The sequence below is a fragment of the Cygnus atratus genome, chromosome 21, assembly GCF_013377495.2.
Source record: "Cygnus atratus isolate AKBS03 ecotype Queensland, Australia chromosome 21, CAtr_DNAZoo_HiC_assembly, whole genome shotgun sequence".
Lineage (NCBI taxonomy): Eukaryota > Metazoa > Chordata > Aves > Anseriformes > Anatidae > Cygnus > Cygnus atratus.
This window is the reverse complement of record NC_066382.1, coordinates 2245935-2272164: the sequence shown is the minus strand read 5'-3', so window position 1 is coordinate 2272164 and position 26230 is coordinate 2245935. Positions and strand designations below refer to the sequence as shown.

Sequence of the window (26230 nt, the reverse complement as noted above, 5' to 3'; positions counted from 1 at the left end):
ACTTCAGTTCCCGGAGCTCCAGCGCGCTGCGGCCGCCCCCGGGCGGGCCTTCCCCGCGGCCGCCCCTCTCCTCAGCGCCGCCCCGGGCCGCCCCAGCCTCCCGCAGGCCCGGCGGGGAACGAAACCCCCGGGAGAGCTCCACAGGGGTCGGGCGGGCCCCAGGGGAATCGGGCTGCCCCGTGAGGGGAGGCAGGGGGAGCGCTGAGGAGCGGAGCGCAGCGAGGCACAACCGCCCGCTCGCCGCCCACCCACCACTCCTGTCACCTCGCCCACCGCCCGCGCGGGAGGAGTGCGTTTGCCGCTGGCTCCTCTGATTGGCTGCAGGTGTTCGCCTACCGCTTCCTTTCTAGCTTTCGATTGGCCGGGAAGATCCTGCTCCGCCAGGTAACGGTTCTCGGCTCGCGATTGGCCGCAGGTAGACGGTATCCTTTCGGGGATTGGCTCCAGGTGAGTTGGGGCTTGCTATTGGCTGGCAGGTGGAGCGGGAGGTTTCTTATTGGCTGCGGGCGCCGGCCCTCCTGGGCCGCCATGTTCGGCGCGGGGGCGCCGTTGCCAGCAGTGGCGGTGGGGCGGGGCCGTGACTGAGGGGGGCCCGATCCCGAGGGGGGGCCCGATCCCGAGGCGACTGCAGGGGGGTGGTGGGAGCTCGGCCCGAACTTCTGCCGGGACTTGGAGCAACTTCGGCCCGGGGGGAGTCCCCGGGGCTTGTTGGGGGGCCCGGGACGGACAGACGGACAGACCGACAGACGGACGGACGGACGGACCGACCGACAGACAGACAGACAGACCCCGGCGGCGCAGGCAGGGGGAAGGGGCAGAACTGAGGGGACACTCGGGGGTTTTGGTTGGGAGCTCTTTGTGCCAGGCACGAGCTGTCGGGTGCTTGGGTTGGAAATATCCTTCAGAAAAAAAAAAAAAAAAAAGTTTAAAACGCTTGGGATATTTCCTTAAGAACTGAAGCGCGCGTTGTGTCGTTAACTCATCTCGTTGAACTTATCTGGGAGTCAGGAGCCCTGTGGGTTTTATGTTGGTTTCTTGGCTTTGTACCCAAAGCTGCCGAGCTTTGTAAAGTTTGGCACGCTGCTCCGGTTTGGTGGGATGTGGGCGTGCTCATCGGTGTCCTGCTTTCCTCTGCAGCTGGGCTGGAAATCACCTGGGGGAGAACTTCGTGTTGTATCTCTCCGGAATTAGAATTACACAGCTCGAACGAACTTCTGTGGGCTTATAACTTCGCCTCGGCTGCTCGGTACAGACCATGCCTAGCAAAATGGGCTCCAAAATTGATTTGAACAAAGACTTCATCAGAGTGAAAACACACTACAGCGGGTAAGTCTGTGTGGTCTCCGCTCTCTGTCGTGCACTACCGAATTTAGATGCACACAGACGACAAGTCCAGGGTATGATCTTGTGGTGAAGTAACCAGGGCATTGATGCATTTGTAATTAATGTCAGAGAGGTAAACCAAACTGATGCATTTGTAATTAATGTCAGATAGGTAAACCAAACTATTAAAAATCCTTCGGACTCCTGCAACATACTGATTGTAGGATTATTCTTGGGTCTCAAAGGGGGAAAAATATGTAAGAATGGCATGCAGTTATTGTGGGTTGATAGGCTATTGATTTCTGCTTCATTACAATGTTTGTGGTCACAGACGTATCCATTTCTTGCATCCAGATGCAGTTATTATCTTTTTTATGGAGTAGTTGTCTCTGATCAAATCTAATACATGTTACATAACGATCTCTACATTTACAGCTTACTACTGAAGTCAAGTGGAGACTGAAGTAGCTACTTGGGACAAAATGTAGAATGTTTAATACCAGATTCCTTTTCCAATGGGATATTTTAGATGCTATTTTAATTCAGAGCAGTTCCTGTCTTGGAAAATGAGAGGAGTTTTTTTTGTGCGTAAATGTGTAAGCCTTCAAACAGTAAGTGGGTGCCATTGGTTGTGTTTTTCTTTCCTTTTTTAGAGACTTTAAAAAGAAGGATTATTGGAATTATGTAGGTAAATGAGAAATTAAAGAAATTTGGTTAGGTCTCATGTTAAGAGTAAATTCAGGTGAACCTATCCAAGCTGCTTGAAGGTCCAGTTATAAGAAGCGATTAAAAAATCTAAATTAAAAATCCAAAGATCAAAAAACCTTTGCTTTCCTGCTATGAATAAATACCCAAAGTAAGCTGTTAGTCTGTAACTTGTAAACACTGTTAGCTTCCCTTTATTTTTTAATAACTGCTTCCCCCTCCCTTGCAGTGTTTAGACTAATGCTACATGAAGGGCAGTGAGATGTTAACACATCTGCTTCCGTTATCTTCACAATGCTTATTTTGGCAGCTCTGATTTAAGGCAATAAATTAAGTCCTGGTTCTTATGACTTCAGTCAGTTGCTGGCAGACTCAGGAAGCCTTTTTATATTTCATCATTAAATATGCCTAAAAGACAAAATTTTAGCTAATTAATTTGCTGCCACTCTGAGGACTTTAAGTTGATGTTGCTTTGATGTCTGTCTAACTCTAAAGTCAAAGTTTAAGTCATTTGAGGAGTTAAATATCGGCCTAAGAAAATCTTTAGACTTGATTGGAAGCATTTAGATTCAAATTACTGGCACATGATAGCAGGAGCATAAGTAATCTTTCCTGATACTTTCCTGTTAAACAAATGTTGATACTGTGGTTTTTAATGCTGTGGTATAGAAAAAAACTTTATAATTAAATGTAATGTAATTATGAAAGTAAGTCCACTAAATTTCATTGAAAACGAAGTGCTTTCTTGATTAAACAAAATAATTTACCAGGTCAATGCCAAGTAATATGGGGTAGAATTCTACAGCAATTTGCAGTGTAGATTTTGGCCTCTTTTGTGTCAAGCCAAAAGCAGAGCAACATACACATGCAAGGAACTTGGTAAATGCTTGTTTTATCATAAAGTAGTATGGAAAAGCATAATGCATTTATTATTATTTCCGCTGCCTTCAATTTCTGGCAGTGCTACTGACACAGCTACTGACACAAGTTTTTTCCTTATGTCTAGTCAGTTGATTTTTGTCTTTTTTATGCTACTTGTAAACTAAAAGTCCAACAGCCTGCTGATTTACAATTCATTTATGTGCTGGTTGAATTTTCACATAATTTTTTAGTAAAAATGTAGGTAAGCTTTTAGTGATGAGAACTCATGTCAATACTTGTGTCTTAATAAAATACAGAAATTTGCAATTTCATTTTTAAAAGTGATGTGTTGCTGAGATGCATGGATATGAGTTGCCTTAACTCTACAAGGGAAGGCACTGTAAACATAAATAGAACTTAGCATAAACAATTTGAGATAGTTTGCTGGCGGCAAATAGTGGTTATATAAAGAGAAGGGTGTTTGTTTAAAGTTTTGTCTGCTCAAAAACGGAGGAGGTGATAACACTGGTCTCATAGCAATTCTGGTATAATAATTACAAGGGTTATTAGAATAAACTACTGTAATAGTGTACCTCCTGTAACCACTATAGTCAGTGATTTCCTTTTTTATTTATTTATTCAGTTTCGGTGTATCATTGTAGTAATCTCCCTCTGGTGTTTGCTTTTTTAATTCTATTCTTGAGGCAGAGTAACTCTGTGAACCTAGAAAACAAAGGTTCTATAACTACTGAATGTTGACTTTAAACTATTGATCAAGTGTCTGACTCAGTAAGAGCTCACTATTTTTGGCGTTACACACAGTAAAACTGGGTGTCTCAGTATCTCCGTTCAAATACTGCACATCTTGAAACAAATTTGATAAACTGCAGGAAGTCATTGCTGGACAACTTCAGGTTAGGGACAAGTTTATTCTGGTAGCTGCTAAAAGAAGTTAAAATAGGAGTTAATGGTACATTTGAAAAAGTAAAGTAGGAGTTGATAGTAAGTGATAGTGTGTAGTAAGTTAGAAATCCAGCTTAAAAATCTACGCATGAGGAAGTTTAAAAAAAAAAAAAGACAACCATGCATGTTGAGTCTATCTCTGTGGAGTCCTAGGATTGCAGGTATTCATGTTTCTGGGTGTGGCACTTCATACCGCAGCATAGTATAAATAACTCTATAAATAGATCGCAAAGGAAAGTAAGCTTGTGTATTTCTCACTGCGTTGTTTCAGTTACTAAGTTTGTCTGGCTTATATGTACTTACTTGAAATCCCTTAATTTAAACAGCAGTAGTGCAATGTCTCGTGTACATTACCTTGGTTCTAAATGGTAGTGCAATCTAACAATATGAGGAATTTTCTTAATATAACTGCCTGTACATACAACTTGCGGGTCATTAGTTCTTCATATTACTTTGTAGTGCCCAGTTTCAGCTACCTGACAACAAAAGCATCTTGTGAGATTTTTTTTAAGAGTTAAACAGTGAATGATTTGTGTTCATCTCTGCCACGGTTGTCTAATGTGACTACAGAGGCATTAAGACTAAACGCTCTCAAGAAAACACAGATATCAAAACAATTTGAATAAATCTCATTGGTAATTCATAGTGGCTGTATATGTTTAGCATATTTTAGCTGTTATTTAGTCCAATCTGAAGTTTATTAATTTAGGTGTAGAGTGACTGCTATTGTTATCACAACTTTAACAGTTTGAGGCTAATTAATATATTGTCAGCTTCAGCTGGAGTTTGTAATGTGTATGGTGGGGTGGTGTCTTGCTGCATAGTTTCACTTATTTTTTAAAAGATTTTGCAGTAATTGAAATTTTATTTTATTTCTTAATGGAAGGAGTGCCAAGATCAATTTTAATTCTTTTGAAATCTGTGTATTACTGTACTTTAGACATGGATAGTTATAGTATAAGGGAACTGAACTTGCTGAAGTCAACGTGCGTTAAAGATGGAACATTAGGTATGTGGATTTTTCTGACAAAAGCTTATGGTTTCATCTCATGCAGGGACATCCTGATAACAAACCTGGATGCATCAATCAGTTATGATGAACTTTGTGATGAAGTGCATGAGATGTGTAATTTACAACAGGAGCAGCCGATCACCCTGAAGTGGATTGATGATGAAGGTATTGTACTGAAATCTTTAATAATTCTAATTTTTTTGAATGTTGTGGTACAGAGAGAGGCATTGAAGCAACTTAAATAAAAGCCATTCATGTTGTGGGGTCACTGAATTTGTAAATGCCACGGGACATAACCCTGTCTTATAAAGCAGGAATCTTGGATAAAAGTCTCAAAACATCAAGGTTGTACTTTATTTGAATTCAACACTACAGAGTGAAGGCTCTGTAGAACTTCAGTATTGTACTATTACATACCTAGATGCTGAATGCAGTGTAAGTGTTAATTTTGGACTTTCATGGGCCTAATACCCCTCAGTAGACTCAGTTCAGCAAGCTGACTTTTTCGTATCTTTAACTGACAGTGTTCAGTATGACAGGCTTTTGCATCTTCTGAATTATGATTTGCCTCTAGAATAAGTTGCTTTTGCGAAGTACTGCAGATAGTACATCAGGAGACTGTTGTACACTCAGACAGAATTTTCGTATTTTGTGTGAGGTAAGGTAAGTGTACAGAATTCCAGTGGTGACAAGATTTTCTTTTCTATCGGTTGTTGTCCCTGGCAGCTCTATTGTTGTCCCTGATGGTAGTGTTGATTATATTAATGGTCTGACGTAGTCTATTTGAGCATTAGAGAGTAGATAGATGTTGAGCATTCTATTCAATTGGTTGTTAATGTCCTGTTTGTTTAAATACAATGACCAAGCATGAAATAAAGGGACTTGAATTTATCAGAAATAAGTTGGTTCCACTGGTGGGGGGGAGAAAACGTCTGGTGTATCTCAGGTTCATGTCCAGAAAAAGAAAACTGGGGGGAGAATTTCACGTGTGGGGAAAAACTGAACTTTTGTGGAGTAGGGGGGTTCATAAAGTCCTGTAAAAATGATTAGTGCAAGTCTTGGCTGCTTACTCTCTTCCTGCAGGAAAGGAAAGGCTGATGTCAGATCTCATTGTTCCAAATTATCCTCCTATGTGACACAGTTTATCATTAGTCTTCTTCCACAAGTAGCTGTATGTGAGAAACACTTTTTCTTTAACCTTTTTGTAGGCTCTGAAATGTCGTCGTGATGGCTTTGAATATTTCTTCTTGCTGCATAATGTGGCACCTCTCTACAGCCTTAAGTTAGTTAGAGCCTTCTGGTCGCTGTGAGTAGGAGTGACATGGAGATGCTTGACATTGTGTGCCTTTGCTACTTTTTTTTTTTTGCTTTCTTCCAGAACTTAGGTGTCTGCTTATCATTTGCTGGAAGTGTGGTTCAGCCGTAATTCATGATGGGCAGAACTCTTGACTAGTGGGTTGTGAACGTTTACCATACAATTATACAACTTTGCTAGTGTTTGGTTGTTTACCTGCTCCAACTTGCCAAAGCTACAGTCTGCGGCAGAACTCTTGGAGTGAAGAAAGGTGAAAAATTACTAAATTGATTTGGCTAACACTTTTTAAAATTACGCTTACTAATAGGAGTAAAATAGCATATACTGCCCTCTTAGCTAAGTAGTGCATTCTAGTGGGTGAACAGAATTTCATAATGATTATGAGGAATGAGCGAGCCTGTACTCAAAGAAGATTGTCATTTTAAGATGCCAAGGAGAAGTATGAATTTTTCATTTTGTTCTTCACTCTTAATTTCATTATCTGATCAGCAAGAAAGAGGCAGCCATACTGATCTGTTTCCTAATACCGTTTCATTGCTGTGTATGGTAGTCTAATAAAAAGTAACCTGATTGAGAAGTGCCCACAGAGTACTTACATTGCATGTGCTTGGTAATTATATTGCATTAGCTATTTGAACTGCATGATGAAAGGAACACTAAAGTAGGACAGAGAAAACTTAAAGCCTTGAACTGGGGAAATGAGACATGATTACTGTAACTGTTTCTTGGTTTCAGTGTCTGCTTCTGGAGGTTTACTTAGATTAAAACAACAAATTTTCTTCTTTTAGTTGCTGTTCAGTAATCGTTTCCTTTTAGTCTTGGTTAAATATGTACCTGTGCAAACCTCCCAAATTTCTCATTTTGGCTGTTAAGTTTTAGTCAATCTACTGTTTTGGCTGCCATCAATTGTCCCAGGTTTTAAGAGTTATTCTATTTTTGTGTATGAGTGAGTGTTTATACTTACTGCCATGTGTAATTTAAATTCATTTGACTGATTGCATGAACAGATGTTCTCTTTGAAATAACGTAAAGCAAACAGCATTGCTGATGGCTTAATGGATAAAGAAAACTTAACCAAAGATCCAAAGAAAATGAATTTTTGTGATGAACTTTTTTTTTAGCATTTCTGTGATATTTTTGACAAGATCAGAAAAGTTTGAACTAGGAATAAGCCATCCATAATAATATCCCACAAACTTGTAAGGAATATGGATTGCTGACTGGCAGCACCAATCATTCTATTGTCTGTCACGCTGCATTATTACAGTATTTAGACTGCCAAGTACACGGGTCTGCTGGGTGGGCTAAACATACCCTGGGGGTGTTTAGGATGATCCATAGGTGTGCAGGAAGAAAATAATAGGACTTCTTTTTATCCTTAAAGCTAAAAATATAAGCTTAACTTGTATTTAATATCTAGATCAACACTGGTGCCCTGGCTTGCTCTGCAATGCCAGGTGGTCAGTGTCACTTAGGGTAGGCAAGGTATGCTGAGGGAGGAGTAGGTGTTCCACAGTGTTGGAGTTCACAGTAGTGCTCCTCACTTGGGTGGTCGCTTCCAGTGCATTGTGATATATTGCAGTTTGTGTGCCTGGTACTCCTGAAGTATGAGCTCTGTGTCAGCCACTTTAAGAGGTAAAAGCAGTGAGTATCTAATCAGATATGACAAGTTACCAAAAAAAAAAAAAAAATTCCAAATTTTCAAACAGACAAATGAGTTTACATCCAGTATTTAGCGCTCTCACTTAATAGTGCCAGTCAAAAAGCTGGTTGGGGAGATGCTTATTCTTCCTGCCATGGTAAAGATAGCTGGCATAACATTATGGCGACTAACTAACGTGCATTCCTTTGTTGGAAGATGCATAGAAGATGTTGCTGGAGGTTTAGAACAAATTGTGCAGTACGGGAGGTTTGCTGTGCAGTTGGATGGAAGTACAGATGTTGTCTTTTGCAAAAAGACGAATGTTTCAAGTCTGTGCAACTTTTCTGTGCTGACAAGTGGCTGTCAGTAGTATGCTACCTACCAGATAATCTCAAAAGAGGGGAAAAAAAGAAACAGACATCCACGCTTAATCCCTATGACTGCTTTTCAAAAGAAACCATGCAATAGTGAGAGCATATTTTGAAAACAGATATTTGTGAATGTTTACTTTTTTCCCTATGTACATGTAAAAAGAATTTTCTGACCTATTTAAAAATCTCCAAACAGTTTCAGTGGGTTTTGAATACATATTTTAAGAATTTAAAAATGCAGCTATTTCAGATAAGTTTGCAAGGATCAACTTCAGGGAAGATGGAAACTTCAACAAAAACCTTTGCATAAGTGCTGGATAGGATTGAAGAATGATTTAGTAAGTGCAGCCGATTATGCACTTCTTCCATTTGGATCTACAGATCCTAGAGGTTTTTTTAGCTGTGACAGCCATTAAGAGCAAATATTGAAATAAACTGAGCTTAGAACCAGACCTTTGCTCACAAAGTGTTAAACCAAGATTTTCAAAAATAGTGAAGCACATTCAATCATATAGCTCACTAAAAAGATACTACTTTAAATTAGGTGTTTCTTTTGATGAGAGGATTTGTTGTGGCTAAGCAGATGTCATGATTTTTTTCTATTAGCTTTTCTACTAAATGCAAGTTAAAAACCACAGACCAATTTTCCTTAAAATGTCCACACAAACCCTGAAAAGTTTAGAGACTATTAGATTAATTTTATTTCCACGTTAACATTTGCATATCTGTATCCCATCCACAACTTTCATCTGTGTATCTTAATTTTTATGCCTTCAGCATAGATTCTTTCTCTATAAGTCTAGCAAAAGAGACTCAAATCTATCTGCACCTTTGTAACTTCCTAAGTTATATTGTTCTGCAGTTGACAAAGTTAAGGTAGTAATATAATGGACCTTTAACAAATGGCAAATTAACTTTAGTCTTAAATTTTCAGGAAAGCAGTCCTGCTTTTTTCCTGCCATGTGTTAAGATCTTCATACATATCTATTTGCTAGTATTGTGCTGTCCCTTTGTGAACTAACAGCGTGTTTCTGTCTGTGCAGTTTGGATAAAAAAAATAGAAGGAAAAGAATTTCTTCCTGTATTCTGGCTGTGATCAAACTACTGGATTAATTTCAAATTTTTGAAGGAAAAGAAGGCTGATACATGTCTTACTAACTGAAATTCTCAATATTTCAGTTGTAAATTTACTGATGGATTGTTTTTTCCTTAGGTGACCCATGTACCATCTCCTCTCAGATGGAACTGGAAGAAGCCTTCCGTTTGTATTGTCAAAACAGAGATGAAGGGCTGATAATTCATGGCAAGTATTACACAGTTTGAGAACCTTGTGTACATTGGTTGATAAAACTAATGGCTTTGTAAATGTCAATTTGGAAGGACTTGTTAGACTGACAAATGCCATTTTCCTATATGTAGCTGGTACCCTGTTCTTTGATCTTGTAAGATGGAAGTCTTACTTTGGGCGTGCAGTCCAAAGCTGAAACAGTGCAGTGGGTTTACGGTTCTAAACTGCACTGACTTGTTGATGCTGTAGTCAGATATAAGATCTTGTTAGTGCGGGCACTAGTTTTGATTACTACTTCTCAAGCAGAATTATTTAATGGCTTCCAAAAACTTCTGTTTTTGAGTAAACGTATTCAAGAATCAAGGAAATATTACTATGTCTGAGTACTATTAAGTTTTCACTTAAGAACTGTGTATTTCTTGTTTTAGTTTTCCCAAGTATTCCGGAGAAACCCGGCATGCCTTGTCCAGGAGAAGACAGTGAGTACTAGAATGCTATCAATTTCTAGCTTGCATTTTTGCTGTCGTATAGAAAAGAAATATATTGAAGGATTTTCATAACCTAGCTTTGTGTACATGTATATCTGTTTTGTGCTTTAGTAGAATATAAAATGTTCAGTTATTTAATATATATATCAACAGAGAAATGACGTATATCAATACTGTAGTACTATTTTAATGTTCCTGAGGATTAATAATGGCTTCTAGTTGGTGGTACACTGGCAGGAAAAGAGGTCAGGATTTGAGTATGGTCCTTGTTTTTGTCTGTTTTTTTACTTGCAGGAAAAGGAAGTGATGTACTGAAGAAGAGTGAACTACAGCCTTTTCTATAAAAGGCTTATTAATGTGTCAAAATTTCTAGTTGTGACTAGATAATTATAGATGTCTTATCTGGTAGAAAGGAGTAAACGTGCAATACAGTATCTGCAATCCTTTTTAAGCTAATTAGAGAAAATAAGACTTTTCTACACTGGTCAGAAATATTAAAGAAATACTTTTTTTCAAGACAATTTCTTTTCAGAAGGAAAAGAAAGCTATCTGTGGTCTTCCCAGTGGTCTTTAGGGTGAACCTGGCAAGCATGTGTGTAGCTGTTTCTAATACATGGTTTTCCATGTATCTGTGGTGTTAGTGCATTGTTTAATATTTTTTGTGTACTTTTTTGTACCTGTCAAAATTGTAGCTCAGTGGTTTCCTATTAATTTTGCTCAGGTTTCAACGGGAGAATAGGTAACCAGTCCCCTTTGTTACATCACATAATGTATTTCTACTGAATGAGCAGGCAAATGTAACTTAATTTCAATACTTGTTGGTTCGTGAGTTAAAACTGAAATGAAGACTTGTTACATTTTACTGTATGTTGAAAATGTGTAGGTTTTACCATGCTGTCACTTTCCAATTAAGAGTAACAGGTTGAAAATATGGGAAAATATTTTCAGGCTTAAGCTTCATGATCATTCTGGCAAGAGCGGTCTTAGCTCTGTAGGTTTAAATATGTTCTTGATGTGAATTTTGTAAAAGGAGCACTACTTTAGGCTATCACACCTTCAGGTCCCAGAATAAACCCGGTCTCGACTGGAAAGGTGACAGATTTGCATAAGCAGGCAAAAAACGAACTGCTCTGTCTACAGAAGATAATGTTAGCAACAGTAAGGTTTCCCGTCCCTGTGTTTTGTTACTTGTCCTGTATCCTATTTTGGTAATGATGTTTTCAGATCTCTGGGTAATTCAATACCGTGGGTGCCTTTGACTTCTGTAAGACTTACAGCAAAAGACAAAGCAATAGACTTGGAGATTACGTAGCCTTAGAATGCTTGCCGTGTTCTGTTGGGCAGGTCTTGATGCCACAGGTAAGGACAAGTATTAATATTCCATCAGAAGTCTCCATGCTGTGTTCTGTGAAACAGTTGTCTTTCAGTGAAGATGTAACAGCTGATTTCACTTAAATTACTAACTTTGGGGTGCCGTCCCTTCCCCTTTTCCACCTTAACTCCGCAGCTAGGAATGGAACAAACCAACATCACCACAGTGTTTAGGGCTGTTTCCCAATGTATTAAGCCCATTCATTTTGTTTTCTTTTTCTAATTTGCTTTTGTTGGATGAAAACTGTAGGGAGTGAGCTCATGGGCATCCATGCTATTCCACTTTCCCAATGTAGGAACTGAAAGAACCAGCTGACTCCAGCTCTGCTTCAGTTACTACAGCTGGTTAATGACAGAAGGAGGAAAGACTTATGTTATACCAGTCTAGACTGGTGCTTGTTCCAAGTAGAATTATTTGCAAAAACACAAGACTCATGTGAAATACTGTCAGGTAGAATATGCTAACTGGAGGGGAGGGAGTGGGGAGGGGAAGGCTGCTGCTTGAAGGGATATCTGTGCAAATCGTGTCAATGGGAAGTTCTCTGCAATTTAATGGTGTCATTACAGGTGTGGATATTTTAGTACAAAAGTTTTTCGTGTTGTTTTGTAGATGTTGTGCTTATCCCAAACCATCAGATGAACCACAGAAATGTATTGATTAGGGTGGTTCAGGTGACCCGGGTGTTCTGTCTGTAGGGTTTTGCACGTCATGTTGAGTAATCCTTTGTTTAAAACACCTGTTTAGTACGATGTGCTTTATATGTGATTTGTGGTTGGGTTTTTCATTTAATGGATAAATTCAGTGCATATTGCCTGCTTGCATCAATGGGACCTGGATGGAAATCCGGTACTGTGGCCTGGTTGTTACTATTTTCAAATTGCTTTACGACAGAGCTATTAAATTGCATCAGTGCTAATTTAGCATACAGTAATGCATTCAGCATTATTGCTTGTCACATATGCACATACACTTGGACTGTGTGGAGATGCTGCTGATATTGGGGATATTGCTTACTTAAAGGACACGCAAGGCAAGCAGATTAACTGAGTAGAACTTCTTGTGCACCAAAAATACCCATAAGCTTAATTGTTTGTGTTGTATGCCTCAAGTATGAAGTTGACAGGACTAAAATACTGTTCTTTGTGTAGAAATTAGCCAGTATTTCTCAAACTCTTGTTTTATCAGCTTTATTGTTAGTTATATTCGTAACAAATCCTTTTCTAGAGCTTCTTCCTTAAGCTATACAAGGAGCTTCTAAGTTGGTCTCAAGTTACTTCCAGAGGCAACTAAGCAGTTAATTAGTCACTCTATCCCAAATGGGCTTCTGCTTAAATTAGCAGTCTGTAAGTATGGGCTTACAGTTTGTTACAGAACTGCAGACAGTTGGAAATGAAATTTTTAAACAGCACTATCAAACTGCTCAATTATTTAATTAGCAATATATTGCTCAGGCCTGTTCACATTAGGTCATGGAGTAACTGTATCTAGTTGCATGCAGTCTTCTGAATTGGAAATACTTAGCTGTGAATTTCTGTGGAATTGTAAGGTTTTTCTCTGTCTTCAGAACAGTAATCTTTTGGAGTAAGAGTGCGGAAATACGTACTGAGTGTTTTGCGTTTATATTGAAATCTAATAATGTATTTGCTAGCTGTCCAAGAACTTTGTGAAACCGATGTGGCTTTGAGATTGTGCCAGCCAGTAAAGCTTGAAAGAAATGCATGGAATCATTAATAAAATAAGGAATGCAAATAGCATTTAAATTGTAGTCACGTGGCGTAGGAAGTTCTTTTTGTGCTTGAAGAAGCTCAATTTTTATTAATACAGTGCTGTCTGCAAAATCGAACTTGCACAGATTCTCCAGCCTGATTTACATCATTTTTGTATTCCTTTTGCTCCTGAATTTTTATACTTTTTCCCCCTGTAGACTCAGCTCCTGCTATAGATGTGCAGCTGCTGTTGGAGAAGCAGTCCCTGTACCTTCAGCAGGGCAGTTAATGCACCCCAAGCCGGCATGGCAGCTGTGCTATGTGGGTGAGGTGGCAGGCTTTCCAAAACACCTCGTATCCCTTCCCGGATGCTGAATGCGACCTCTCGTAGGTGTGCCTCGTGTCTGCTGGCCTGGAGCCTCGGGCACTTTGTCGCGATGTTTCCTGATAAAGATGGGAGACTTTTAGGCCAGTCGTGTGTGTTGAAAAATATTTTTACTTTTTAGGTGTAGATGAGCAATTATTTTGGAATCGATATTAAACAAGGCTGTTGGGAAGTGTCTGTGTGTTTCTTGTCTGTGCTCCTAAGTGAGAGCCTTCCTGATATCCTGATGCGGAGCGTGATATCTGATTGGCAGTTTTGTTAATTATTGTCGTCTCCGCTTATTTACCCTGACAGATCTTGCTCTGATTTATTCCTCTCACCGCTGTGGCACGTTGTATAACAAAGCATGTTGAGCTGAACAATTCCTATTGATCTGTAAGACTTCCCTGCCGGAATTGCCCGTTTTATCAGAGAAATACTTGTTTTTGTGACATCAGCTCCTTGACATCCATGCCATGTTTTAGTTTGTGCCTCAGCTGCTAGCTACAGCCTCCCAAGGGAGCCAGTACCACCCGTGCCTGGATACATGAGGCAGAGATGTGAAAGGGAGAGACGAGGGTAACCAGTCTTCCATTAAATATTTGCGCTTAATGTTCGAGCTGATCCTGCCTATTGTCCTTGGTATCTAATGGTATTCAAACAGCGGCATCAGTGGAAAAAGGAAAAATGTTTCGTTTCGTACCTACTGCATTGTAGAGGATAAAGAATTCCATGCTGAAGAAGCTAAAGAATAAAACCCAGTGAGTAATGCATGCCTTGTACATAGATGTGGTATATCGTCGTGATTGCTGTCGTGAATCGAGGCCATTGATGCAGTGTGTGTGTACGTGTGGTGCGGTAGATAATAGAAGTCAGCGTTTTGGGTATGATATAGTTGCTTTGCCTACCAGCCTCCTTTGCAGCCATAGATGTTACAAATGCACAGATTCCTGCTGCCTCCTGTGCGTAGGGATGTGGCGGCGAGACCTCTCCGAAATGCTGATAAAATTGCAGTGAAAAGCCTCCTTCCTGGGGAGTGTATTTTGGGAGGAAAAGGACAGAAGAGTGAGTGATGCTGCTGCTGCTAAGGGAGATTAATGAAAGAAATGTATCCAAAAAACCCTGACGGTATGTGTTCAGGGCCTGTTTATTTTAAGATTGCTGATCTAATGATGAATGCTTTTAGAAGCATCATTTGCTAAGGCCTTTTTGCTGAATTGTATTTAGTGGATTGTTTAATTGTGAAATGCTTGTTTTGAATAAGGGTTCACTTAGTCTGTAATAATTTAATCAGAATATACTGTGCTAGTATACCTCTGTATTTTTACATCGGAACAAAATGTGTGTATTTAATGTTGAAAATATCTTTGATTTGGGTGGCTAGTGATAACAAATGTTAGGATTGTTTTGTTGTGGGCTTCATGTAATACAAGAATGCAGAGTAAGGAACCTTTAAATCATTTCATTAAACAGAATGAATGTTTTTAATGCACAAGTACTTAGAGCATTAGTATGACAGTAGACTAGTGTTCTTATCTTATACTTCTGGCTGATCTTGCTGGCCTTTCTTTTTTGTAATGATTACATTGTGTTGTGAATGTCTCTTATGCTCTTTGTTTATCTGAATAATATTTTAGCATTAGGTGTTTGGACTCTGTGTTTTTCCCATGCCACCTTTCTTGAAATTTCATTGTAGGGTTGAGTAAAGGTATTGCACTAACCTAGTTATTGTCCTGAGTTATTTTATTTTAGGTATGGATATTTGTTTTCTGCTTTATATTCTGTGTAACACTACAACTAGTTCCAAAAGGCTTCTTGCTAGAGTAGTGTGGCCTGTAAATATTTTTCTAGCTCATAAGGCAGGTTTTTCCCCTTCATTTGTTACTGTATTGGCAGCAGGGATTAGATTATTCAGAGCACGTGAAGCAATTTCATTCCCCAATGAAGAAAGGAACTATAGCGACCATAGAGAGTATTCTGAAGACACAGCTTGGATTGCACTGGGTAATTAGTCAATTTTGAAACTGCTTGTAACCCCCTCCTGGTTTTCAGTAATTGAACTGACAGAGGAGAATTTTGTAATATTTTTAATGTAAGATATATTGTTGCTTAGGAATTGAAAATAGCTGTGTCATAGTTTCTCAAGAATACCTGAAATCTCTCCCTCCATTCTCTTACTGTGTGCCACTTGTTTTTTCATATATGGTATATTTGAAAAATATACGTACAGATCATGAGACAGGGTAAGTCACTGAATACAGAGCTGTAGCTAATCATCTGTTTTGTTCAGAATCACTTAATATTTTTCATTCTAACATAATTCCAGCCTTTTTCTCAGCTCTGAAATATCCAGTGATGAATAAAAAGCTAGGCCTCCTTTTGGGTAATTTAAGTAAGAAATTACAAAGCATGCATCAGTTTGTGGGTTTTGATGTCCTCCGAGTGGAAAATATCAGACGTCTTAGCAGATGTTTGTATACCACCTCATAAACTATACAGTAGAATAAGGAATACGTGAGCTAGTCTTTAAGGTGTCGTAACAAATACCTTGCATTCCTTTTATTTATTTCACCCCCTCCTCTATTAGCTCAGATTGTAGTGTTGTCATACAAGGGAGATGTCACTTGCTTTTAGAAAACTTGCTTGAAATGTGATGTCTGGCTCTAGCCCCCGGGGTTACCTCTCCAACCTCAATCTATATGCTTCTCTCGTAAGCTGGAGAATCTGCTTTTGGTGGACAGGCATTTGGGGCCACTAAATTGGAAAGGGGATAAGGGTTTTTGTGTTTCTTGTTGCAATCAGTGGACATGGGCAAAACTGTTAAACCTTTGTTAGGCCTTTCTGTTTTGGTGGCTTGATAGAACTGTTTAATGTGTAACCCTCTTAGAGGATATGCTCAAGGTTAGGAAGGTGGTATTCTACTTGGGGCTCTCTAATACTTTTTAAAACTGTTCTCTATACAAGTTATGGTTTTTAATGTTTTTTTAACTGAGCCACAAATAGCCCCAGAGGCTTGCACAGCAGATAGATGGGCTCTTCAGTGTTTCTCTCTTGGAATTTTGAGTTTTGTGAGAAATGAGGTTTTGTGAGGGGAAACTTCAGGTCCTGCTGATTTGAAATGGAGAGCACTTCAGGAGTGAAGCTTTGTAAGAATAAGTAATGATAGTGGTTGGCTAACCACTGCAGACTTGCTGTCAGTTCAAATCTAGGTGGAGTGTAAGTCTTCTGAAGTAAATAAGGAGATAGCAACTACTTTAGGGCCTGCTGAAAGCGTGGTTTTCAGAAGAGGCATTAGAGAGTCCTAATCATCGCTGTCAGTGCAAGAGTTAAGTGCTGAACAGACTGTGCAGTTCAGTCCTTAAACCACAGGGGGAAGGTAGTGACTTGGGTAGTGAAAAAGGAAAAACTGGGATGCTCAATAGTGACCAGAAAGCACCTGATCTGTAGTTCTGAAGTCCCACTACTAATTCTTCTGTAAGTGCTTTCCTTTGTTTATTAGCTGGGGATTTATTTAAAAGTCAACCAGAAAATACTTGAAAGCAAAACCTTGATTTTAATACGGTTCTGTACTTTTACAATAACGTGATGATAATACAATCATATAGCTCCTCTGTAATTCAGGTTATCATCTCTTGCTTTCTTAAGTAAAGCAGGTGCAGATACCCCATGACTGGTACAGGATTTCCTGTTCTTCAGATTTTTGGTTCTGATAAAAATCGTTCTTACCCATAGGGATTGCAAAGAAAGGGAAAACCCAGGCAGTGATAAAATTGATCTTACAGAATGAAAAACCTAATCTTACAGAAACCAGAAGTGATCTTACAGAACAGAACCATCGGACCTGCTCCATTAATTTCAAGGTGCAATTTATGCTTTTAACAATAGAACTGCAGGTTAACTGAACGTTACTTCAAACTTGTTAGAAAAAATAACTATCATAATGATTTTACACAGCAGTTCTCATAGTATACACAGAGATAATGGGGAACACAGTAGAGATCAGAAGGGTTTTAGGTGGGAAGCAGCATGTAAACTTTGCAGATCTAGTGTAATTATCTTCCTTTCCTCTGTGGGGTGAATGGAACGGCTCCTTCCGAAAGCTCAAAGACAAATAGTATCATTAATTCAAAAGATTTAACCATGCTTTCTTTGACATAGAATGCTGTAGTGTTCCATTAACAGAGCAGATGAGAGGACAGGTACATAAGATGGTATCATTTGCATTTTTTCTCCTGTAACTATGAGAAGCTCTGGGATGGATAGCTGCTTTCTTGGGAAAAGGTAGTTCTCTGCATCATAAAGTAAGTTGGAAGACTGATTCACTTTGCTATTAGTGTATAATTATTTAATCTAGAGTATACCAGGTCTGTTGAACTTCTGAAAGTATTCAGGTTTTTCTTATTTGGTTACTAAATAATGATAAGATTAGTGATACTTTATAATGTTGCTAATGAGTTCTTAGTTACACTTGTGAAATGTCCAAGCGTTCTCTCTCTATGTTATGACGAAGCCTAGAAGGAGTGCAAGTACAGCTGGGAGAGTCTCTGAGGTGTGACTCCTGTTGGATGATAAGTATTGAGCACAACTTACAGAACTCGTAACATAAGTGGACAAATGTGGGTTCTTGTTAATTTCAGCTTTCCTCCTAACACAAAGCAGAATGAGGTACTCTGAGATACTGATGGGTCCTGTCTGTTGGGCTGGAAAGTGATAGATCTGGAATGTTAATCCTGCTGCAAGGTAATAGTATCCTGTCATACTGAGATACTGCACACTCCTGAATTCCTTCCAATTGAATCTGCTAATATCATACCCAGAGAAATGCACTTAGTCTGATTTATTAGAAGAGATAAAGTACGCATTTATGAAGTAACACCTAAACTGAGTTTCTGCCATTCTGCTAATACTGGAATAATGTAAACATTTGGAAGGGAAATGGGACTGTTTTTAGAATGGATCATAAGCTGAAGTAATAGGATCGTGCTGTGAAGGAAAACAGCCTGACTCAGAAAGTATGTCTTAACATTGAGAGTGTGGGAATCAAGTAATGGTTTCAAGGGCATCGGGGAGGCTACCTTATACAAGCCTTATTGATTTGAAATAATGTGAAATTCATTTTGAATAGCTGGTGGGTTTTTTGAGTAGGTTTGCATTTTTCATTGATGATGTAGTTGAATAGGTGTGGATGTCTATCACTTGAAGTCAAATCAAGTCATTTGATGTACATTAGAAGAAAACTTAAGAAATAACATCTATTAACTTAGAAAAAGATAGCCAATGAAATACAGCTAATTTAAAAGTCAGGTACACCACGCAGAAATCAATTAACCATTTCCTGTAAGGCTTATAAAATCTTCTAAAAGGTGTTCTGGAAGGCTTGTCAACAGTTAACGTCTTTGTTTTTTCCCTCCAACCCTTGCAATAGGTATGTTATAATTTGCTGTTTAAGATAATGAAGACTAGATGGAAGTTTGATCTGACCAAGTCTTAGCTGGCCACGCTTTAACAACCTGGATTCAGTTCCTTCTGATCGCTGTCTGGCGCAGTCACAGGAGGGACACAAAGGACACTGGGGGGAAAAAGAATTGGTCCAGGATTCTGGCAGTAGCTCTTACTAGCTTTGCTGTCACTGATGGCAGGCTAATGTTGGAAATTACTTTGAGCTTTGCTAGTGTTGTCCACTGCAGGTGTACACGTGATAGAGCTCTTCAGATAAGTGTTTTGACTACTGATACTGGAATTCTCACCCCTATAGCTACCAATGCATAATGAATTACATAAACTAAAAGGACTCAGTTTTTTCTAGAATATGTGGTGCCAATATAGCTCAAGACTACCTAGCAAGTCTTAAATCATGCGAGCTACTGAAAGTGAAGTAGGACCAAATTTCTGCAGTAAACTTCATTGGGTTGCTCCTTGATTCTTTGTATGCCTGCTTCAGAAATTTCAGACTGTATTGAAGATGGAGGCTTTCAGTTACCAGGTTATTTATAGTAGAAGGTAGTGCTTCATGTATGTATTAATACATAAAGTTTAAAAAAAAAAGTGGCCTGCCAAGTAGATTCAGATGGTAGTAAAATGGTGAATATTTGGGTTGTGTTCTGCTTCAGTAATCTGGGTTTTGTTTGCACTGAGGGCTTGCTAAATACAAATGAGAGGTTTGGCTAAAGCTATAAAATGTAAAAACATGAAACGTGGGCAATATCTAGATAAAAATATACCTAAATAAAAAAGCTAACTTAATAGTTTGGGTAACTAGGTATACTGGTTAGACGTCTGTGTGTGACAAATGGGGTTTAATACTGAACAAATGTTTCATTTCCTCCTGAAGTTATTTTGCTATAGATTTCTTAAATATTCAGAACTTCATTTTGATCTAATTCAACACTAAGGCAAATTAAATCATTTAAGTACTGGTTCAGTACTCTTGAGGCTTTTTTTTAAATACATTTTAATGTCAAACATTTTTGTTTTGAATAGATATTAATGAGTAAACTCTGGGCTGTTAATCACCAAGTCAGATTCTTAACAGTTCTTAACAACTAGTTAATAAATGGTTAGTCTCACAAGTAAAGAGAACTGTATGCAAGTTCTGTGATTGATTTCACAGTTGGTGCTCTAGAATTCAGTATGGAAGTAAGTTGATTACCCAAACTTGCTACAATTTCTCTGCCAGTGATTGGGAGAATCCTACTCTGATCCTTCTTTAATCCCAGATGTATCCATTTTGGTAACACTACAGATGTATTAAACTATTCTCTTGTGTGCCAAGCAGTCTCTAATGAAAAGAATCAAACTTTTGAATGTGATGTAGACTTGCTAAATTGTGCAATTGTGCCATGCTGAAGGTGATGTTGAGTTTTGCATGAGGTTGAAGCTATGATTGCTCGTTTCTGTGCATTGCCTAAATCATATGTAAGCCAGGCTGCTTTAGCCATGATACTTCTTACTGCACTCAGCATCGTAGCCAAAATTACAGTTCTTGATGTTAAGGCAATTTGGACCATTTTTAATATCTTTTTTGCTATATCTGACTATGGGATTTTGAAGCTTATTTTTGTCTTTTTCCAGAAACATGCCAAGCTATCTCACGCACGTGTTGGCCATGATAGTTGTGGGTTATACTTCCATTGCAGTTTTCAGGAAATAGTGCTGTAAACTGTTTTCTACTGAATGTTTAGATGTCTCCAAATTAGATGAGGTGCCCAAGTTACAAGGCTGATAGCATCTCTTGAGCAAAGAAAGTCAAGTCAACTCCTTGGATGTCTTCTGTTCGTTTGATGGCTATCTTCCTCCAGGTAGGATGCGTTGCTGCCTTCCATACAAGGTGCCTCTGAGGTGCGTCTCAGGCTGCAGGCATGATATTTTTGGTTGATCAGTCCATCTGTCGGTCACAAGTTAAAGGATCTTTTAAGGGAAACTTTTTTATGTTATGGCCATTTTATTTCTAGTATTTCTGTGAATGTAAGGTATTTCTATTTTTTTTGTTTGAAATTGAAAACCTGTGTTCTTGAAAAGAGTTTTTAGATTCCTAATTTTCTCGTGTACTTTGAGTACAATCAGTATTTTTTAGTGACGAGGCAATCCTGATTTTCTAATAACCATTCAGATGAGCTTTTAAAATGAGCTTGGTCTTTTTCTTACACCAAGAAGGAGGATAGGGCATTAACAGGTGTGATTGATCTAAAGGAGAACACAGCAGCAGTGCAGCTTTTTGAAATGAGATGTTAGCTCTGCTTTTATTGGATGCCAGTGTCTTATTAAATCTGGTTTATCACCTTGTGATGGCACGGAGCCATTTTAACAGAAGGGTATGAATATGAGCAACCAAGAGCTCACGCCTGAGAAATCAGTGTGTATGGAGGACAGGTTTTCCATCCAGCAATCCTGAAATGGAAGTCGGCTGACCTCTTTGAAGCCAGCGGGGAGTAGGGTATTCAGAAAGTGTTCTGGCTGTGTTGCAACGAATGGCAGGTCAGTATTATTGCTCTCTGAGATAGGTTGTGGTCCCCCCGTTGGTTCTCTGCTGATACTCCATGTAGCACACTTGCTTTTTTTTTTTTTTCCTCATTATTCCTGTCCTAATTGTGCTTGTTTCTTTCCTCCCCGTAAAGGTTTATTTTGGTGTATGTTGAAAAGTATAATGGGGATGCTGTTGCTTCCCAAATGCTAGTCGGTTTTAAATAAAATAAATAAAATGCCATCTTCTGACCATTTTAATAACTGCAAGAGGTGAAAGCAGTTGATGCTTACTTACATTGTTAAGGATACTTCCTTCTCTAGCTTCTGAAAAAGAACATCAATTGTATGTAGCAGTTCAGTCATAATAAGGCCTATTACTATACCCTACAATGTATGTCTGTTACGTGCTTTAGAAAGCAGTTTTGTTTCACTGCTTGGGAAAATATTACGTAACGGATATTGAAGCAATGCACTATCCAAGTTCTCTAGAGTTTGCTTTCCCAAAATGTATTTATCTTTATGTGTAATTATCTCTATACGTTAACCTTTTATGTAATTCAGAGTCCATCTGAAATACCAGTATCCATTTCCTGGTGGTAATTCCTGAGTTCGTTTTGAAAGAATGCTCACTTGTCTGCTCAGCAAAACATTAAAAGAACAAAACAAAAACTGGGCATTCTCATACTGTCCAGCTGGCAGGCAGTGTAATTGGCCTGTAAACAACTTGCATTAATCTCTGAGAAGTGATTTGCAGCAATAGCAAATTATCTCTTTGCTTAGTATGGTAAAAGATTTCATTATGATTTGTTCACATAAAAGCAGACTTTGGAATTGCAGAAAGCATTTGTAAAATCCAAATGCAGAGGAAATAAAATTTTTGTGGTTGTCTTACTGCCATTCGTTGTTGTAAAGCACACTTTTCAGACAACTGATGAATTCTCACATATTCTGGAAAGTACAAGGTTTGCCAAACTTCTTTGGATGGAAAAATAATATTTTGGGCCTGGGGGGAGGTTGGAGCCCATCTTTTAAATTTTTTTTGTTCTCTAGTGCTGGGAAAGTAGATTGTCACTTGAAAAACAATTGCTCTTCTATTCCTCTTCTTTACCAAGTCCCGTTTTTCAAAGGCAAGGTTCACACCCTTTCTGGTAAGTTCTGGTGGGGTTGTTCTTGAACAGGGGAGTATCTTCTGTAGATTAGTTAGTCTTCAGTGAAGACTGAACAATAGACTTGTTAATTCACTCATCAATTTATATCTGCAATTTTTGTGTTATTATTTTTCCTTTTTTTCTTCTTATAATCATTTTTAAAGAGAGAGAAATGAAAGGAATGTTTATTTGAAAAAACTGTCAAGTATATTTACGGGGCTCCTTGGGCCTTCTTGTTAGTGATGTAGTTGCAGAGCTTGACAACGGAGGGAACTGCACAACAGTGGCTGCTTTACTCTGCTTTTTACACACAGGCAGCTGGCTGATTGTTTTAGGCATTCAATAATATAATACAACTGAAAAAGTAGTCCTCTTCAGAATTTAAGTATGGTAAAGAAACACTCCGTTTTGGTTCCTACTTTTTAAAGCTAAGCTGTGTTAAGTTCAGCTTCTGTTAGACTGTTGCCTCCTAAGAATATTATAAAATTCCAACTTTGATTTAATATTTATCAGTAATTAAGGAGGTGACTTGCTCTTTTATTTACAGACTTCATCAGTGTGAGCTGCTCGTTAACTTACCAGTCACTTAATATTCCTCATGTCAGTGATAAGCTACTGTTCAGAACACAGATGTATTAGGTTGCCTCCATATGGTGCTTTGTCTAATGAATCAATTAGCTATTTTGGAAAAACATCTTTGAAGTTTTCTTCCTAATGGTGAAAAGTCATCCTGTAACTGGTGGAACCGTTTTTCATTGATGTTTGTGTATGGCATATTTCACAGTTTAATCAGGAAGATTTGTAATTAATTATGAAGAGTAAGTAGCATTTCACAAAGCACTACTGAATTAGGTTTGATTTTTCTGAATAAATGGAGCTGAAGTTTGTTTTAAATGTGCTAGCAATAACTACACCGATGCTTTTTTGTTTTTGTTTTACTGAGAGTGAAGTTTATTCTTCAAAGCATGTGCTTAGGCAAAAACTTCACAATAGTGTTGCAAGGCTCTCACTTAAATTTTCGTTGCACTTATGAAAGGGTTTTGTTTGTTTGCTTGCTTTAAGGAACGTTTATATTTGGCAGATTCTGAAGAGCTCTTTGGGTCAAATGAGCATATCAATCGAGACATCCCTATTCTAGTAGCCGTGTGTGCTAATTCTGTGTCAGGCAGTCTTTCATCTTCTTGTTGTTTTCAAATTGTTAACAATCAATTTATTAGTGCAATGGCTGTTTCAAACTTGCCAAGTAAACATTTGCACATGCGAATATTTATGTATGAATGTTCCCAGATTTGGGGGGTAACAATCTTCAGTACTTCTGTGTCTTGCTTGTGAAGGACAACAAAGAAATATTTAAAATCTGACCAGTGTTACAGCCAGTGTTCACACATTGCATGTGCATGTCATAGCCTTTGACGGTAGCTGGCTCAATATGAAGTGAAAATAATTTTTCATCAATAATTTCTCCTGCATTACCTTTAAAGTTATAAATATTTAAAATGTAAGTATTTGGAACCTGAAAGCCAGAAACGACACATGAGAACTAAAGATGGTTTTATGTTAATTTCTGAGGGTTATAAATTCATTCTTTACACATTTCTCCATGTTGAGGTGTTACCAATTAGGTCTTATCAAAGCTTTCCTGTTACGTGTTCTTTGCTATATTGTCAGGCATCTTAGTTAACATTGCATATTTCCCTGTGTACCATGTTGAATATTCAACATTGTTTCACTTGTATGAGGCTGATTAAAGGTCAGTTTTAAGAACAAGTATTGGACTCTCAGTTAAACAAAAACTGTTCAGCTGATGGAGATTCCTACAGAGAACTTACAATGCTTCTTAACGAGAAGTACAAAGCAATTTAATAGACCTTGTTAGGATGACAGAAGAAATTAGGTCAATGTAAGACGATCCTAATAGAACCACATTAGGAAACTGAATCGTTTTCATTGGCAGAACCAGCGGACCTACGTAGGACATACAGCATGTATGTTGCTATTCACAAGGTGTGAATAAAACAAAAGTGTGCATTTTACTGCTACCTTCTCAGAGGGAGTTAGACTTCCTAAGCTGCTTAGTTCTCCATTCCCTATGAAACTGTATTACTTCCTAATTTTTTGTATGAAGTGTATGAAATATATTTTGTACAAGCTGCCAACTGTTTTAAGTTGCATTATAACTAGTATAAATGATTTGTGTTTAAAAAGGCAAACAGTTAAAGCTCTGTGTTGGAAAATCTTTCTCATCATGCTACTGAAGATAGCTACAAAATAGCGATATCTAAAGAAGTATACTAGTTTTTGATTTTTCCTTTGTAAGCAATGTGATACTAACAGTAAAAACACTGCAAGATGTATATCCTTGGAAATGTTTAAGGAGATGTCATAAGTGTTCCACTGTCAAGAATAGCTTTTTAACTGTGTTACAGTAAACCTCAAGCTCATAAATTTGAATCCTTTAGTAAGTGTCATTAGAACTAATTATTCAGCAATGGAAATCATGCCAAATGTGACTTTTTTCTTTATTTTTTTTTTACTATTTTTGTATAGCAGGACTAAATTGCCAGTTCTAACATGACTGCTGACTCTTCTGCTTAGCTCACCACCCACCTCTTCCTCCCCATGTTCCCACTCCAGCCAGTACCCCCGAGGTTGCCTGCTATGGGAAGCCATGGTGCTGGTTGTGTGCCAGGGACTGGCTGTGTCATCATTACAGCTGCATGCAGGACTGGTGCTGCACAATGAATTTTTCGGCACTTAGTATTTAATATGAAATTCTCTAATTAGTCACTCAAACGTTGCTCATAAGTATGTGAAAAGTGACAACAAATACATTTGGAGTAGATGCTATGTACTATCTTGTATGGCTTCTTGAAAAATCTGTCTGCAACAGCTTAAGTGATTTCTTGTTGTCATGTTTAGACCATATTAGAAATAATTGCAGACCTCTACTTGTGCTGCTTCCATAGCAGAAGAGATATTTTGGGGTAATGTTTGCTAACAAAGATGAAATTGGGGTCAAATAATGTAACTCTCCAGATTAGTATCATATTCAGTACTGTACAGCTAAAGCCTTATTAGCACCAAACACCCTTTGTGTTTGTGTTGACACTGTAATTTTACTGGAGGAAACTGTTTCTTTAACTGTCTGTTATCTGTCCTTCTCACCTGAGCTTGAACAGCCAGCAGCCAAGAAACTAACAAGATTACGATCATGTGAGGAAAAAGACAGGGATAGAGAAAAGGGAGAGGCAGTGGTGAAAGCACATCCTGCAGGAGCTGTCATTTAAGGCTGCCTTAAAAAAAAAAAAAAAAAAATCAGCAGGGATTTTAGCTGTGCGTTGATAATTAGAAAAGCAAGATTGTTTTTAGTCACAACTTGCTTAATGTAGTGCGTCTGCTGTCACTGTGCAACCATGCTGCTGCTTTATACCTTTTTAATTTCTTTCTTAGAATCAATCTACCGACGTGGAGCCAGAAGATGGAGGAAGCTGTACAGAGTGAATGGGCATTTGTTTCAAGCCAAACGTTTTAACAGAGTGAGTACTGTTGTATAAAATGTTGGGTTTCGGTAATGTTCTGTGGTAATTGTTTTCTCAGTCCGTGCTCTTCTGTATTTGAGTGGTGAAAAGAGAGGAAAAGCAGGACGCTTATTGATGTGACTTCTGGTCTGTGCAGTGTTATTCGGGTCGTAAAAATCATACAACTGAGTC

The 26230-nt window shown here is 38.5% G+C and overlaps 1 protein-coding gene across 4 annotated transcripts in view; it reads left to right on the top strand.

The window, feature by feature from the left end:
- Window positions 1–77: 77 nt before the first annotated feature.
- Window positions 78–26230, top strand: part of PRKCZ (protein kinase C zeta) — a 45974-nt gene continuing 19821 nt past the window's right edge. The window contains exons 1-6 of one of the 4 annotated variants that reach the window (XM_035557802.2): window positions 78–447; window positions 1138–1326; window positions 4908–5029; window positions 9406–9495; window positions 9909–9959; window positions 25971–26056. In XM_035557802.2, coding sequence (XP_035413695.1) covers window positions 1256–1326; window positions 4908–5029; window positions 9406–9495; window positions 9909–9959; window positions 25971–26056 — 420 coding nt within the window. In that variant the 5' untranslated portion in view covers window positions 78–447; window positions 1138–1255. Of the gene's footprint in view, window positions 448–519; window positions 802–1137; window positions 1327–4907; window positions 5030–9405; window positions 9496–9908; window positions 9960–25778; window positions 25854–25970; window positions 26057–26230 lie in introns of those variants that run through there. The other 3 variants (XM_035557801.2, XM_050714957.1, XM_050714958.1) reach the window with 3 other exon arrangements.